The sequence below is a fragment of the Cavia porcellus genome, unplaced genomic scaffold (genome assembly GCF_034190915.1).
Source record: "Cavia porcellus strain 051 isolate PalLab524CR breed Dunkin Hartley unplaced genomic scaffold, mCavPor4.1 scaffold_34, whole genome shotgun sequence".
NCBI lineage: Eukaryota > Metazoa > Chordata > Mammalia > Rodentia > Caviidae > Cavia > Cavia porcellus.
The window spans coordinates 8,646,059-8,663,706 of record NW_026947517.1 but is presented as its reverse complement, the minus strand read 5'-3'; the positions used below and the strand labels follow the sequence as shown (position 1 = coordinate 8,663,706).

At 37.5% G+C, this 17,648-nt stretch overlaps 1 protein-coding gene across 6 annotated transcripts in view; it reads right to left on the bottom strand.

Moving 5' to 3' along the window:
• LOC106026198 (zinc finger protein 709-like) overlaps positions 1-17,648 on the bottom strand; it is a 110,084-nt gene that overhangs the window by 7,402 nt on the left and 85,034 nt on the right. For 2 of the 6 annotated variants that reach the window (XM_063243179.1, XM_063243182.1), the window contains 4 exons: positions 13,364-13,450; positions 8,715-8,815; positions 581-707; positions 322-382 (listed from right to left, as the gene is read on the bottom strand). In XM_063243179.1, coding sequence (XP_063099249.1) covers positions 322-382; positions 581-614 — 95 coding nt within the window. In that variant the 5' untranslated portion in view covers positions 615-707; positions 8,715-8,815; positions 13,364-13,450. The remainder of the gene's footprint in view (positions 1-321; positions 383-580; positions 708-8,714; positions 8,816-13,363; positions 13,451-17,648) is intronic. The other 4 variants (XM_063243180.1, XM_063243183.1, XM_063243181.1 and 1 more) reach the window with 2 other exon arrangements.

Genomic DNA, 17,648 nt, shown 5'->3' with positions numbered 1-17,648 from the left:
AACATGAGCACTCCATTTTATTTCAAATTCTATTGCAATCTTAGTAATTTTTAGATAATGAATGTGTTGTATTCACATGTATACATGGGTAGAAAAACTGAAGGCAGAATATCATAACTCAAAGTGTATGCCTTTCATACATGTCTATATGCAATGTCATATGTTTTCATGATTTAATTCCCTCATTACACATACCCTAGCTTATACATCTTCAGAGAATATTGCTGACATTAAATTGAATGGTGCCTCATTTCTTTGGCTGCCATTCTTCTGCTTACTAATTACTCAGGAACATTCCTTCTCCTTGTGAGTGTGAATTACCTTAAGTATCTCCAGTAAATCTTGCATTCTTTTTTAGCTTCCTGGATATCCCCAAGTCCTCCTGAATTGTAGACATAGAAATACCAGTGCTCATTAGTATAATACATACAAATTAATAGATTTTGTTTAGATTTATGATATAATGGGTCCAGATCTGAGCTATTTTTAAAAATATTTTCACATTCTTTTAATGAAACAGCAATAATGAGCAATAAACAATATTCTGACAGCATGAGTGACAAAAGTATTTCATCCTTACCTATTGCAGCCAAGTTCCTAAAGGTTTCACCCATCACATCTCTGTAGAGGTTCTTTTGGGATGGAATCAACAAAGCTCACTCCTCATTGCTGAAGTTCATGACCACATCCTCAAAGGTCACTGGCTCCTAAAGGATCATACATGTATTTCTCAAAGGAAGGTTGAGATTCCAGGTTTGAGATATCTTAAATTCTTCCCTACAAATCTGAATCTCAAAAGGCTGAGACAGGATGGCTTTGGTGAGTTCAGGGCAATTCTAGGCTCCACAGGGTGTTCAAATACAGCTGATATACATACAGAAAGCTTGTCTCAATAAAACAAAACTAAACTTACATAAAACCAAACAAAAAGGCTGAATGAAGACTGATTTCTTCAAATTTAAATCCATGTCTTGGTCATTAATTTTGTATATATACACATTTTTGAATACAGCAAATTTGATGCTAGATTGCAACTCACTGCTAATGTAACAGTGAAATAGGAGCACTGATTCTTGTGCTGAGTCACTCCAATATTCTCTGTGTACTGTCTCTAAAGCAGAGCTCACAGTGAGAAGCCTGCAGGACCAGCATCCACAAAGCACAGAGGCAGATAAATATCCCATCAATCAACTGGGAAGCCAAGCAAGCACCTGCCTTCCCTGGTAAGTCGTGGCAGTGTGGCAGACTGCAGCCCATCCAGGGTGTGAACCAGCAACAGCTCCTGAGATCTGTGCCATGTTGGAACTTCGGACGCTGTGAAACCAAACAACCAGCCAGTCTCCCTACTAAGCAATAGTGAACCTACTGATGCATGGCCTAGAATCAAACATCCCACTTCCCCTACCCCTCTTCTCCTGTCACCCCCACCCCCGTTAGCAAATGGCAATCACAAATCTGAGCGTCTTCTGGGAAGTTGAAAATAACAAATAAGGGGGACTTCCTTCTACTATCTCTTTGAAGGCAAATATTTTTAATACTGTTTTGCTCTATTCTGAATCATGGTATTGCTCTATTCAATGTTCTGTTCTGATAAGTTCTATAATGTTCTGTATTTCATCTCATTTTGATATATGTGATTGAAGAACAATTATTATAAAGATAATGAAATATACTGTGATACCTATTACTGTTATCCCAGTAACCTGTTGTGAAGTTGTGTACCAATTTCACAGTATGATCTGAGTTTGCCTTATTGTGCCTTGTTCTGTTTTATTTTACCAGTTTCAAAATTTAAAAAAAAAGAAAAAAACATCTCATCAATCACTTTGATAGACTATAGATGATGTCCCCTCAAATGTCATTTGGCCAGTGAATACTTTGTTCTTAATATACTTCAGCAGCATTTTGAAACATGAATTTGGTTTCATAGAACAAAACATAAATAACATCCAATATGGTACATAACTAATAACACAAATGTTAGTGGAAAACAGCTGTATTTTAAAAATATGTATAAACAATGAAACCAGGCCCAAGCTGTAAATTATAGCTCACTGTCACCCAGTGATCACTGTCCATTGAGATATAAGAAGTATATCTTGGGAGGCTGGTGAAGGAGTTCTTCCTTGAATTTGGGGCTATCCTAAGTTTCAGAGCTGTCTAAAATAGAGAAACCCTGACTGAGACACTCCACAGACAAAGTGAAACTTGAAAAGAGACTGCATAAGACAACTTTGGTTTGTTTTTAAAAACTATAGCCATATAATACAGAAAAATTCCAACAATATTCAACACTTTCTGAGAAACAATGTGGTTGTCTTCCGTACTACAAAGAAAATACTTTCATAGTTGGGTATTTAGTTCAGTGGCATCACCGCCCACCTGGAAAGCATAGGTCATGAGTTCAATCCTTGGAACAAAAAAAAAATACAAATTTTACCTTCATGACACTGGGGCATAATTATGATAATGCAAATTAGATCTCAAGCATGGAACACAAAATTCATGGGTTGACAGGGATGTGAAATGCTGATTGTTGCCAAAGCTGGTGTGGATCACCTCAAGTAAGCAATCAGAACCCAACTTTACTTCATACTTACTCTAAGAACTACCGGACTTTCAGTGAAGACCCTCTCTGTTGTATGTCCTGCTATTGGCTTCCTGCATCCTGTCAATCACTTCCACATTCTTTCCACACTCTTCTGATCCATTCTCAGCAGAAAACTCTTTATGCCTAACTATTGATATCACTGCAAAATTTCTATTTAAAACTTCCCCTTTACACCACTTAATAAAATCCATTGAAGAGAATTTCCATATTTAAACTGTCTATGAACAACCAAGCTACTAAATCAGCTCTTAATTCAGAGATGACACCCCTATTCCTTTCCATTAGTAGGATATCATGTATAAATGTCCATGCAAATGCCTAAATTTCAGCATTTTCAATGAAAATTTAACAGGTAGGCCTTTCTGGAATTTGTCCTATACAAATTTTTACCCTGGCCTTGATAGCACTTTCATATTTGCTTCATTTTTCTCAGACTTTAAAACTCTATGGCTGTTCTCACAAACCTAGTCTGTGAGCAGGGGTGCCACATAAATAATTAAGTATGTTCAGAAATTATTTGCACTGTTCTGTATAATACACAGAAGTTCACCAGCTGTTTGGGAAGCCTTCCTCTACTGAGGCACATTACTACACATCTCTGAATTCTCAGGACATTTGCCACCACCTGTCCTGAGGATGGAAATATGAGAACATAGTATAAATTTAGCAGATCACTATAAATACAAAAAAGCCAAAGTTTAAGTTGAGCCATTGTGACTATGAGGCCCTGCATTACAGGCATTAATGAACTTTGGACATTCCAGATCTGCTACTCTGAGGAAAGAGAGCAGAGACCTAGCTCATTACTGCTCTACAAGCTACAGAAAGCATCATAGTTAGGGTCTTCCCAAGGTCCTTTCAATGCCTAAGATTGTGGAGTTACCAGGCCAGCAGTGATTTTCAAAGATGATACTTCAGTCAGCTGCTGTCATAGTGGGGCCACGGTTCTTGGGACCCCCAATCACCCTTGCCAACAGCAAGAGGCAAAAGGGACAGTGAATGACCCATGGCCAATGCTGGAGAACCTCAGGAGCTAAAGCTAACTAAATACCTGAGGCTCCAGACACCAGAACTACTCCTAAACACTTGTAACTGGTTTTACCTAGTCCACCTTATTTCTGGGTTCTCATCCACAGCCTCACCATTCCATGGCTCCAGGATCTCTCCTGGGTTCTTTGCTAATCAGGCCACAGGACATTGAATGTACTAAATGAGATCCAGCAAGCGTTTTGCTACCAGTATTGTACTCAGAACAGGTAAATCATGATGAGACATCCAAAGAGACAGAAGTCACAGCCAGCAATGGCCCACCTGATTGGACAGTTCATATAGCCTGCACCTTCATCACTGATTGACTCCTGCTGTACTGCCCTCCTTCTGAGACAAGAATAAACAGGGAAAGGGACCCCTCCCAGCAAGAGAGGATCCAAAATGATAGACTGTAGTGCAGAGACTTCTGGAGCTGCCATTCTTCTACAGTGGTGAACTCAGCTCGACAGAGGAGTGTTTGTACTGAAGAGCTTTACCTCAGGCTTTTAATTTTCAAATCCATTTTATTTCAGTGAAAAAAGAACACATCAACTAAAATTAAATTTCAAAACATGTCAATCAGGAGGCAACACTGGTATATACATTGCACATTGACATCCCCAGATCATTCACCCAGAGCCCAAGACAGCTGTAATCAATTTTCCAAACAGTACTGTTACAGGGACCTGAGTTATTTAAATAATATTGGCATGAGACATGGCTAGGTCCTCCAAGGAGCCCATGCAGGAGTCCAGATACCTTGCCACTATGGGGAAGACTGACACCTCATGCTATGGGCCAAGTCTGAAGACAAATGATAAGCAAATTCATCCATATCCTAAGGATTGATAATCTAAACAGTTCCCTAGCACTCTGAGGAAGTCAGAAGTCACCATTCAAAGAAATGTATCCTTATCCTAAGGACTGACATTCTAAATAATTCCTGTCATCCTGATGACTTCAGTAGTCACCCTCCCAAACCCCTAAGGGAAGATTCACTTTCCCCTAAGAATGCCTGCTTTCTATGTGACTCCCTTCTCTCTTTGTTTCCAATTTAATCAACTTTACCTGAACTTATAATCTTATTGGCTACCATAGCTCTGTCTCATTTATGCCCATCTGCATTGTGAGTTCCTAGGTTTCTCCACCTTAAACTCATTTCATCCCATGATTTTACTCTATAAAGGTCCCTAGAAAGGACAGTGTTTGACAACCTGCTCAGGACACCTTCTCTCTCTCAGGCAGCTTTTTTTCTCTCAATAAGTTTATTCTTCTCTTAATCTCTGTTGTTCCTAAAGTTCATTCTTTGACTTTACATGACAGAAACCTCATATCAGACATAGTAGACCGGGACATTCATTCCATTATAGCAATATCAGTATAAACTTTTCTCTTTCTTGAAGTCAGAAAAATCAGTAGTAGTTTGTATCACACAATGTTGATCTCACCTTGCCAGGGATACTAGCATTGAAGGCCTTTATCCCTGCATTTAAGGCTACTTCTTTTTCTGAAAATGAACTGATCTGTAATTTTGGTTATGGTATTGACAATGCATTAAGGAACTGACTCAAAATATTTCTTATGAATGGGTTGGCACCAGCCATGGAGGAAGACAGATAGAAAAAATTATTTGTTTTGATTTCTTCCTTCAAACCTAAGGATGTACTTGAAAGAGTTTTGCCCTGGAAACAATTACAGAACCTCATGGTGGTAGTTCAAGGTGAAAGAAGGTGAAATCAGGGATGCTTACCATTATGGCTTTGTCCTGGTTTTTCCTTGATTACAACTTCCTCTTTCTTTCCCAGGGGCCTAAATAAAATTCCCATCAGCTCCTGGCATGACATCAATGTCCCCTCCAAGCATACAGTGAAAAGTCACATATACCCCATAACCCTATAGTCAGAAAAAACAAAGCCAAACCCTTTGTGGTTGTGGGCTCCTCTCCACATTCTTTAAATAAAAGGCCAGTTTTACATTTCTAATATTCTGTTTCTCTACTGTGCTAGTTTATCTCCTTAGTAATCTCAGTAATCTAACCCACTTTAAAACTATCTCACCACATGATTTTGAACCCAATTGAGAAATGTGGAATTTCATAAGCTGATCTAAGGACCACTTGTATGCAGAACTCCCACCCGAATTTCAAGATCTAAACAAGAGGCTTTGAACTGGAAAGTTAGAGATGTTTTAAAAGATAGAATCACAAAAAGATCCTGTTGGAAATCATTTAGCTAGAATCTTATAAAAATTTTTGGATGACAAATGTATTCTGCTTCTTTTGTTGAGCAGGTTAATTTTTTTCTTTGTGTACAGCTCATTTTGCTTTTCTCCTGGGACTTCTACCCTGAGTGACTTTCCACTTTTCTGGGTGAAATACAGGGCACTAGTTAAATGCAAAGCTCCAGATGGCATCCATTATGCCAAGCTACAACACAGCTAAGTTACAAGCCTTAATATTTTCTAGGGTAAAAACACACATATCTAAAATCCTAGCACTCAAGAGGCTGAGAGAGGAGTGATGCTTTGAGGTTAGGGCTATTCTGCACTGCAAAAGGGGTTCAAATCTAGCTGATATACATAGGGAAAACCTGTCTCAACAAACAAAACTAAAGTAAACAAATAAAACCAAACAAAACAGCTGAATGGAGACTGATTTCTTCAAAACTTAATTCCATATATTGGGGATTAATTTCTTGTATATACACAAATTTTTTGAGACAGCAAATTTGATGCTATATTGCAACTCAAAGCTAATGTAACAGCCAAATAGGAGCACTGATAATTATGCTGAGTCACTGCAAGAGTTGCTGTGCACTGTCTCTAATACAGAGCTCATAGTGAGAGTCTGCAAGACCAGCATCCATAAAGCACAGAGGCAGACAAATATCTCACCAATCACTTTGATGTACCACAAATGGTATTTTTTCAAATTTCAATTAGGCCAGTGAGTCCTTTGTTCTTAATACACTTAAGCAGCATTTTGATATTTGAATTTGGTTTCACAGAACAAAACATAAATAACATCAAATAGGGTACAAAAATAATAACTCAAATGTTCATCAAAAACTTCTGTATATAAAAAACTTATAAACAATGAAACCAGGTGCAAGCTTCAAATTATAGTTCAGTGTCACCAAGTGATCACTTTCCATTCATATATAAGAAATATATCTTGCAAGGCTGATGCAGGAGAACTTCCTTGAGTGTGGGGATAACCTAAGTTACAGAGTTGTCTGAAATAGAGAAATCCTGACTAGGAAATGCCACAGACAATGTGAAACTTGAAAAGTGACTGCATAAGACAGCTTTGGTTTGCTTTAAAAATTATAGCCATACAATATAGAAAAATTCCACAATATTCAACATTTTCTGAGGAACAAGGTTGATATCATCCATAATATACAGAAAACACTTTCAGAGCTGGGTATTTAGCTAGCAGCATGAAAACATATCTTGCAAGCCTGAGGTCATGAGTTCGACCCTTGGTACAAAAAAAATTCAAATTTCACCTTCATGATTCTGGGTCATAATTTGAGATAATCAAAACTAGATCTCAAGTGAAGAACACAGCATTCATGGGTTGACAGGACTGTGGAATACTGATTGTTAGCAGAGCTGGTGTTATTCACCTCAAGGAAGATATCATAATTCAACTTTAACTGCATGCTTACCCTAAGAACTACCTGACGTTCAGTGAAGACCTCTTTGTTGTATGTCCTGCTATTTGCACACTGTGTCCTGCTGGTCACTTCCACACCCTTTCTATGCTCGTCTGATCCACTCTAAGCAGAAAACCCTTCATGCCTAAACTATTGATATCCCTGCACAATTTCAATTTAGGGCATCTCCTTTACACAAATTAGTAAAGTCCATTGCAGAGCATTTTCATATTTAAACAATGTATATGATCAACCAAGCTATTAAATTAGCTCTTAATTAAGAGATAACACCCATATTCTTTTCCATTCAGAATTATATCACATATTTATATGTTCATGCAAATGAATACATTTAGGCATTTTTCAGTGAGAATTTAACAGGCACACCTTTCTGAAATTTGTCCTTAGCAAGCACACTTTACCCTGCTCTTGATGACACTTTTATATCTGCTTTTTTTCTCAAAATTCGGACCTCTATGTCTGTTCTCACAAACATAGTCTATGAACACATGTGTCACAAAAAATTCTTTGCACTGTTATTTATAATACACTGTTATAATTATAATATACAGTTATTATAATACATTATAATAAACAGTTATTTATAATGCACTGTCACAAAAAAATTCTTTGCACTGTTATTTATAATACACAGGAGTTCACCAGGTATTTGGAAAGCCTTCCTTCACTGAGGCACATCACTACACATCTCTGAATTCTCATGATTTTGCCAACACCTCTCATGAGGTTGGAAACGTGAGAACATACCATAAATTTAGGCAATCCCTATAAATACAAAAATGTACAGGTTTAGGAGTTCCGTTGTGGATATGAGGCCCCGCATTACATTACATACATTTATAAACTTTAGAACATCAAGATTGCTGATTCCTGGAATGAGAGCAGAGACCAAGCTCAGTACTGCTGCTCCAGCTACAAAATGCATCAGAGTCAGGGGCTTCCCAAGCTCCTTCCTCTACTCCCTATGGTGGAGGTGCCAGGGCAGTAGAGAATTTCAAAGATGATGATCCAGTCTGGTGCTATCATAGTTAATTCAGGGTTCTGGGGACACAGAATCATCCTTGTTCCCAGCAGGAGGAAAAAGGGAAAGTGGACGACCCAAGGCCAATGCTAGAAGACCTCAGGAGCTGAAGCTAACTAAATACCTGTGTCGATAGACACCAGAACTGCTTCTAAGCACTTGTAACTGGTTTCTCCCAATTCCACCCTATTTCTGGGCTCCCATCAAAGCCTCACCATTCCTTGGCTAGAGGGTCTCCCAGATTCTTTGCTAATCAGGCCACAGGACTTTGAAACCAGTAAATGAGATCCAGCAAGCATTCTGCTCCAAGTTTTGTGTTCCAAACATGTAAACAATGTCTACACACAGGAAGAGACCTCCTTCAACGGCTCACCTGATTGGACATTTCATATAGCCCGCCTCTTCATCACTGATTGACTGCTGCTGTACTGTATTCTATCTGAGTCAAAAATAAACAGGGAAAGGAACTCCTTCCTGCAAGAGAGAATCCCAAATGATAGACAGTAGTCAGAGACTTCTGAAGCTGGTTGACTTCAACAGTGTTGATCTCAGCTACACAGAGGAATATGTATACAAAAGTGCCTTACCTCAGGCTTTTCATTTCCAAATCCATTTCATTTCAAGGATAAAAAGAAAAAATTAACTAAAACTAAATTTCAAAACATGTGAATCAGGGGGCAACACTGGTATATATGTTGCACACTGTCATCCCGGATCATTCACCCAGAGCACAAGACATCTGTATTCAATTTTCCTAAAAGTACTGTTATGTGCACCTGAGTTAGTTAATTATGATTAGCAATGAGACAGGGCTAGGTCCTCTGAGGAGCCCATCCAGAAACCCAGATACCTTGCAACTATGGAGAAGATGGTAAACTCCTGCTATGGGCTAAGCCTCAAGACAGAAGATCAACAAATTCATCCATATCCTACAGCCTGATATTCTAAATAGTTTCCTAGCAGTCTGAGGAAGTCAGGAGTCACCATTCAAAGAAATGTATCTTTATAAAGACTGACATTCTAAATAGTTCCTATCATCCTGATGACCTCAGTAGTCACCCTCCCAAAGCCCTAAGGCAAGATTCACTGCTGCCTAACAATGCCTGCTTTCTATGTGACTCCCTTCCCCCTTTTGTTCTCAATTTAATCAACTTTACCTGCACTATTAATCTTATTGGCTACCATAGCTCTGTCCCATCTTATGCCCATCTGCATTGTGATTTCCCAGTTTTCCCACCCTTCAAACCATCTAACCACATGATTATACTCTATAAAAAGTGTAAATTTTTCTCTTTTTGAAGTCAGAGAAATCAGTAGATGATTGTATTATTAAATGTTGATCTCACCTCTTAAGGGACATTTGCATTGAAGGGCTTTATCCCTGCCTTTTAGTGCTGCTTCTGTTTTCTGAAAGTGAAAGGATCTGTAGTTTTGTTTATGCTATCTACAGTACATTAAGGAAATGATTGGAAATTTTCCTTATGAATTGTTTACCACTAACAATGGGAGAAGATAAATAGCAAAAATTCTTTATTTTCATTTCTTAATTTAAACTTAAGGATGTACTTTAAAGAGTTTTGCCCTAGAATAAATTACAAGACATCATGGTGGTAGTTCACCAGGGTGAAAGGTCAAATCAGGGATGCTTACCCGTATGGCTACATCCTCTTTTTTCCCTGAATACAACTTCCTCATTCCTTTCCCAGGGGCCAAAAAAAATTCCAATCAGCTCCTTTCATGATATCAATGTCAGTGCCAGCACCACCAAATTTCTTATATACACTATAATCACATGATCCCTCAGGAAAAAAGGCAAACACTTGGTGGCTTTAGGCTCCTCTCCACATTCTTTAAATAGAAAGGACACTGCTACTTTTTCTTATATTCTGTGAAAGGGTTTTGGCCCAGACAGGACTCTGTAGCCAGGAAAGCCTCAACCAGAAGCAGGAAGACCCTATCTCCCCCACTCCTAGGAATTTACCTGTGACACCATCTTCCCACCCCTGGGAATTTACCTATGGCACCAAACCTAAGACCAGTGGTCTACCTGTGCATCCCTAATTCCCTCTTTTGGTTCCATCCCAAACCAAGGCTACTTACACACCCTCATCCCATGTATCTGCCAGAGAGATCACTGGACTCCAGCAGTGGGGGGGGGGGTGCCAGTCATCTCTCTCCATGTTCTCAGAATAAAGGCCTGTTTTTGTTTTATACTTCTCATCTTTTGGAAATATATTTCATCTTTTGGAAATAATCCTATCATTGGGCTTCTCTATTGGGCCACAAAATCCTAGCAGTACTGATTCTTGTCTATGTATGAAGCTAATCTACTTCCTCAATAATTCACATGCTCAATGCCATGAGTATCCAATGGAAATTAATGCAGTGGGCATTAATTAATCCAGGATACACTGTGTAATAATACACTGTGCACTGTACCATTGCTATTTGCTAAGAGCTACTCTTATTTTTCCCCACATAGTTGAAAGATGAAAATGACTGGTGATGACAGAGAAACTGTGATAATATTTTTTTCAATTTTATCGGATATTTCACTACATCCATTAAGTACATTTTATTTGCTACAATATGGATATGGATGAATTTGCCTGGTATTTTCTCTTGGGGCCTGTCCCATAACAGGGGGTATCTGTCTCCCCATAGCTGCAAGGTATCTGGACTTCTTAGCTGGCCTTCTAGGACCTGAGACTGTCTCCCTGGCTATATATTTCTAATTAACTCAGCTGCTTGTAACAAGGCTTGCCCCTCAAAGGAGCCAGAAAATAAGTTCAGATTGCTTGCCTGATTGGAAGAGACAATCACCTCCTGCTGTGGGCCAAATCTCAAAACAAAAGGTAAATTAAATTCAACCAAGTGCTAAGGACCAACAGTCCAAATAGTTCTCTGATCACTCTAAGGAACACAAGAGTCACCATCCCAGCCTTCTACAAGAAGAATCTCTGCTCTTAAACCTGCCCACTTACTATGACTTGCTCTCCCATTTGCTCCCAATTTAATTAATTTTACCTGAGCAATTAACCTTATTGTTTGACCACATTTCTATCCTGCCTTATGCTTAACTTTCAGATTCTCATTTTTCCCTCCCCTGGACCCATCTAACACCATGATTTAACTCTATACAAGTTTCTCAAAAAGACAGACTATTTAGCAACCCACTCAGACCTTTCCTGTCTCTCAGACAAAAGCTTTCCTTCTCTGAATAAATATATTCCACTCTTAAACTCCATCATTCCTAAAATTCATTCTTCAATTTTAGAGAACAAAAACTCATAGTGGATATATAGTAGGTAAGGAGTTTCATTCCCCTATACCATTAACATGAGCCAAATTAACATGACTATACTTTTATAATGTCTGAAAATTTTCCTTTTCCTGCAGTTTCAAGTGATTAATACAACTCGCAGTGATTATAGTCCTGGCAATCTAAAATTGTATACAACAGTCATTGTAAGTGTAAAATAATTGCTTTGATTGTATTATTTAGCAAGACATAGACTTTGCCATGGCATTAGGTTATATCTTACAAAAGAGAAGGTTCACCTATAATTGTTCAGAAAAAATTTCTACATTATTGGCTGCTTAAACAATTTTTAATTAGATAAACTGTTTTTTTTTCAGTTTCTAGAAGGCTTCTATTATATTATGGAAAGCTGTCTGTAGGCCTCTAAGACCTTGGTTATATATATTTTGATGCGTAATTCTGTTTTGAAACTTGTATGAAGATTTATTATTATTTTAGGATTAAATTCACTGCATTGACACTGATAGAGTGAAGCAAATTGCCATTGACATATTTAATTAAAAATCTTGTTAATCTACATCTTCAATGAAATTATTTTCTTTCATTGCAGTTTAAAACTCTTTTTTTTTTTTTTTTTTTTTTAGGTACCAGGGATCAAACTCACAACCTAGCACTTCTCCGGGAAGTGCTTCTGCCTGCTGAGCTAAATCCCATGCCCCCATTAATTAATATTTTATTAAATGTATAAACATTACTTTATCCATTCAAGTAGTATTGTTATTTTACTAGAGGAGGTCAAAATAGAGAGGAATTGATATACAGTCAGAGAGGAAATGGAAACTCAAAGGAGTCAGTGTAAAAACCTAAACACAACAATCCCTGCTAGAGACACAACTTAAGAAAGCCAGAAGGTGAAGATGCAGTGACCATGTCTACATGCCTCCTGGAGAGAAAAACAACAGCTTGAAATGTACTAAAGTTACCACCACCTCCTCCAGGAGGTCCACATAGGCATCAATTACCATACGCAATGACCAGAACAACTGGACTATTGTTCCCACAAAATGCCTTGGCCCTTTCAACATAGTCCTTCTGTGTGACTTCTTCCAAGGGTTGAGTATTTTTAAGCCACTACAAGTTTATAGGTTGATTGTAGTTTGAGACCCACACTGTACCTGCATTGTGAATTTCCTGTAAAAATGACCCCTGACAATAGGTCTGTGCCTTAAACACTGAAGAACATTCCTGAAAATCCAGGGCTATTCTTCTCTCTTTTTTCCCAGAAAACTTTCTGAACTTCTTTTGTTTTGTGACTTCATTCCTCAATGTTGTGAGTCAACCAACATGTTGCATTTGACATCAAACAAGGCAGGATTATATTTGTCCTATTTCAATTTGAATATGAAATATCTGCTAAAGGCCATGTTCCAAAGCCTTTGTGTGAAGTTACTTGCTTGCTCTGAGTTTAAGATTTCCATGAGTTTTGGACCTCTTCATTCTAGCAAATTGCAGATTTATTGGTGGAAGGAGGTCACTGTTGTGCTGTAGCACTATAGGCACCATTTCTAACTCTGTATTTGTCACTGCTGCCCAGATGCTACTACATGGCCAGCTTTCCTCTGCAACATCATTCCATAATTGCCAATTTAGGTCAGCTTTCATTCAGCTCTATTGTTTTTGTTTTCCTTTAATAGTCTTTCTCTCTCCCTTGTTTTTTTCATTTTTCATTTTTATTTTTGTTTTTAAAGACATAGTCTCACCTTGTAGTTCTGGCTGGCCTTTCATTCACCATGTAGGTTAGACTGTCTTGCATATGTGACCATTCTCCTGTTTCCGCCTCTTTAATGCTGTGGAAAAGAGGTGGGTATCGTAACACATGGTGTTTGTGATTTTTTCCCTCCTTTTCACTATTATTCTTTCATTTCAGGGGCACTGACATTTAATCCTGATGTTTGCTTGTGTCAGTAAATCTTTCTGCATCTTGAGGTGAGTTTGTGAACAACAGCATAGGAATTCAAGCATCCAAAGTATAAATTTGGAATTTAAATAGCTGAACCACTTGTATACAGACCCTTCCCCATTTCAGAATCAAAACAAGTGGCCCTGAACTGGAAAGTTAAGCATTTTTAAAAGAGAGTGTCACAAGAGACATCCTGTTTGGAAACAATTTAGCTCAAATCTTAAATGAATTTTTATTTGACACCTGTATCCTGCTTCTTTTTTTAGCAGGTTACTTTTTTTCTTTGGGTACAGCTCCTTTTACTTTTCTCATGGAACTTAAATCATGAGTGATTTTTAATTTTCCTGGGTCAAATACAGAGCATGAGATAGATGCAGGGCATGAGATGGCATCTTTTGTGCCAAGCTACAAAACAGCTGAGCTACAGTGCCAAGCCTGAATATTTGCAAGGGTAAAGAGCACACAATGTTTTAATACTTCAAAATTTGTGATATTCATTCTTATAATAAAGAATGATCTTTAGTCAGGACAAGCTAAACCCACCAGGTCCTTCATTGCTTTCCACTAGTCTTTTCCTCATCATCCTTAAATACAAGACTTTCTGAGTTCTTAATGCTAATGCTCACATTTGATTCATATTCCTACCTGTGATATCTCCTGTTTCTGCTGGTAGTCTAGTCTGGCATCCCCGGCCCATAAGAGATAGAAACAAATCTCGTGATTCCCTACACTCAAATGATGTTATGTGTTAAATTAAACACTTTTCCTTAAAGGGAATAGCAGTTAATGAATACATGTGTATCTCATGACTGTTTCTTCAGGTTTCAAAAAACACCAGTAATTCTTTCAAGTGTTAGGTGCACACCTGTAATCCCAGGACTTAAGAGGCTGAAGTAGGAAAATCAGTTTGAATTTACTGGACTAAGAGGTGAGTCCATAGTCAGCCTGAATTGCATAGGGAAATCCTGCCTCAAACAAACATAAAAAAATATCATATTATTGTAGATATCCTTGAGAAGAAGGACTCAACAGTTTGAAACTCTTAGGATCATACATATTAGGTTTCATCTGGTGAATATAAGAGACCAGTAAAACTACTTTCAAGGATATGGAGAAAACTCAAAAAATCTTGTTGCAAATTGTCATATAGATGTAATGCATTGCCCAACAAAATGACATTAGGATAGCTCACAAATGTAGAGAAAACATTTCTAAAATTCATTTGGAAACAGAAATGGTCTAGATCGCCAAAATAATTGCTGGGCAACAAAGGCAAGTCTGAAAGCATCACAATTCCTGACTTGCTATAATACTAGAAAGCTACTGTCAGAAAATCAGCATAGTTCTGGCAGAGAAACAGACCTGAGAATCATCCAAAAAGACTAGAAAATGCAAATAGAACTACAAACACATTCTGCTACTTGTCTTTGACAAAAGAGCCAAATAGGTTCAGTGGAAGAGAGATAGCCTTTTCAATAAACTGTGCTGAAGAAAATGACATTCCTCATACCAAAGACTTAAACTGGATACATCTATCACAATGAAACAAATATAAGTCAAAGTAGATGAAAGATCTAAATATTAAAACAGAAACACTAACGAGACTTCATGACCAAAATACACATTTTAAAGAATCAACCACCAGGACCCCATCTTATTGAAAATATTTGTACATCAAAAGAAATCACTAACAGAGTGAAAACACAATGCACAGAATGGGAAAGGGATATTTTTCTATTTTCTGATAATCTCTTCAATATCCTTTTCCAATGCACTATAAATTTCCATATGTAAGTCCTTTACTTTCTTTGTTAGGTTCTTTCCAAGTATTTCATTTTCTTGGAGGCTATTGCAAAGGGTCCGGTTTGTGTAACTTCTCTCTTGGTGAGTTTGTTGATTGTATACAGAAATGTTATTGATTTTTGATTGTCAACTTTGTCTGCAGCTACATTATTGAATTTGGTTATTAATTCTAGGACTGCTTTGGTAGAGTTTTTGGCATCTTCTATTTAGAATATCATATCGTCTGTAAATAATGATAATTTAACTAATTTCTATTATATACTTATTCTTATTTCTCTCTTTTGTCTAATTGTTCTGCCTAATGTTTCCAGAGCTATATTAAATAGGAGTGGTCATAGTAGTCATCCATGTCCTTTTCATAACTGTGGAATGAAAGTTTTCAGTTATTCTCCATTTAGTATGACGCTGGATTTTCGTTGTCACTGTCTGATTTTTTTTTGTTTTTTTCTTTTTTGTCGGTACTGGTGATCCTAATCATGACCACACAATTGCAAGGCAGGTGCTTATTCCACTGAGCTAAATAGCCAACCCCATCATTTTTTGATTTTATCAGCTTGAGATAAAGGTCATCTGTTGTTATTTAGTATAGGGTTTTTTATCACGAATCAGTGCTTGACTTTATCAAAAGCTTATTGTGCATTTATTGAGATGATCACCATGTGACTTTTGTTTTTGCCTGTGTTGGTATGACATTTAAATTTGTTGATTTGCATGTACTGAAACATCCCTGCCTTCCTGGGATGAATCCAAGTTGTTCAGGTTTTAAAATCTTCTTGATGATTTGTGACATTCACTTTGCTAGTATCTTGTTAAGGATTTTTGCATCTATGTTCATTAGGAAAACTGTCTTATAGTTTTCTTTTTCTGGTTGGGTCTTTCTCTGGTGTTAGTATCAGGGTAATACTTGCCTCCAGGAATGTGTTAAGGAGAATAGCTTCTCTTGCAAAATCATTAAACAGCAGTGGTCTTAAATTTTTTTCTACATTTATTGCAGAATACATCAGTAAATTCATCAGGAACTAGACTTTTTTATGTTGGTCATTTGCTTTTCTGTTGTCATTGTTTTTCTTTTTATTTTAATGTGCTCATGAGACAGGCTCTCACTATTCAAGTCAGGCTGGCCTTGAGCTCACTTTGTAGCCTTGTTTAGTGTCAAACTCACAACAGTCCTTTACCTCAGCCTCCCAAGTTCTGGGATTACAGCAATGCACCACCATGCCCAGCAGCTGATGCATTTTTAATGAGATCTTCATTCTCATTAACTGATACTGTGTTTTCTAGAATTTTTATAATTCTTGAATCAGATTTGGCATTTCATATGTATCTAGGAATCAGTGCATTTCTATATTTTCTAACCTATGAAAGCATAAGCTTTTCAAGTAGATATTGATGCTCTTCTGAATTTTCACAGGATCTATAGTTATTTTATTCTTCTGAATCATCAATGCATGGTTTTCCGTCTTTATTTTTTTTCTTTTATGATATTGTTGTCCAAAGGTTTATCAATTTTGTTTATTCTTTCAGTGAACCACCTCTTTGATTCATTAATTCTTTGAAGTGTTTTCTTTGCATGAATTTCTTGCCTGGTCTTATAATTTCCTCCTTTGTATGGGATTTGTGTTTGTCTTGCCATTCTTCTTCTGGAAGATTGAGATGCAACATTTCATTATTTGTTTGTGTTCTTTCTATTTCCTGATGTGAGATTTGACTACTATAAATTTCCCTATTCGGACTGCTTCCATTGAATCCCATAAGGTACAGGATTTTGCATCTATTTTCTTGTTAGGTTGTAGGTATTTTTAAGTTTCTTCCTTTATTTCACCTGTCACCCATTGGTTGTTTTGGAGAGTTTTATTTAATCTCCATATACTTATGAAGTTTTTGCAACTTCTTTTACCATTATTTCCCAATTTAAATACATGCTTAAGAATACTAGCCTTAGGCTGCAAAGTCAAGCAAGTAATACAAGGATTAAGTTGTTTTTATACCTCCATTGCTATCAACTCAGCATGTCCTCTAAACCGGTCATACGGTTGGTGGTGGGATGAGGTGATTGTGGTGCTCCTCTCCCAGCCAATGCAGTGGTTAGGTCACAGGAAGTGTAAGTTATTTTCTTGCTTTTCTTCTGAGAACCAGAATAGCTTCCACAGAATCACAACATGAACATATTGGCTAGTTTCCACTACTATTCCCCACCTGACTTCCACCAGCTCACAGGAAGGGTAGATTAGCTTTCTATTCCTCCTCTCAGGCCTGGAATGGCTCAGAATTGTTAATTTTGT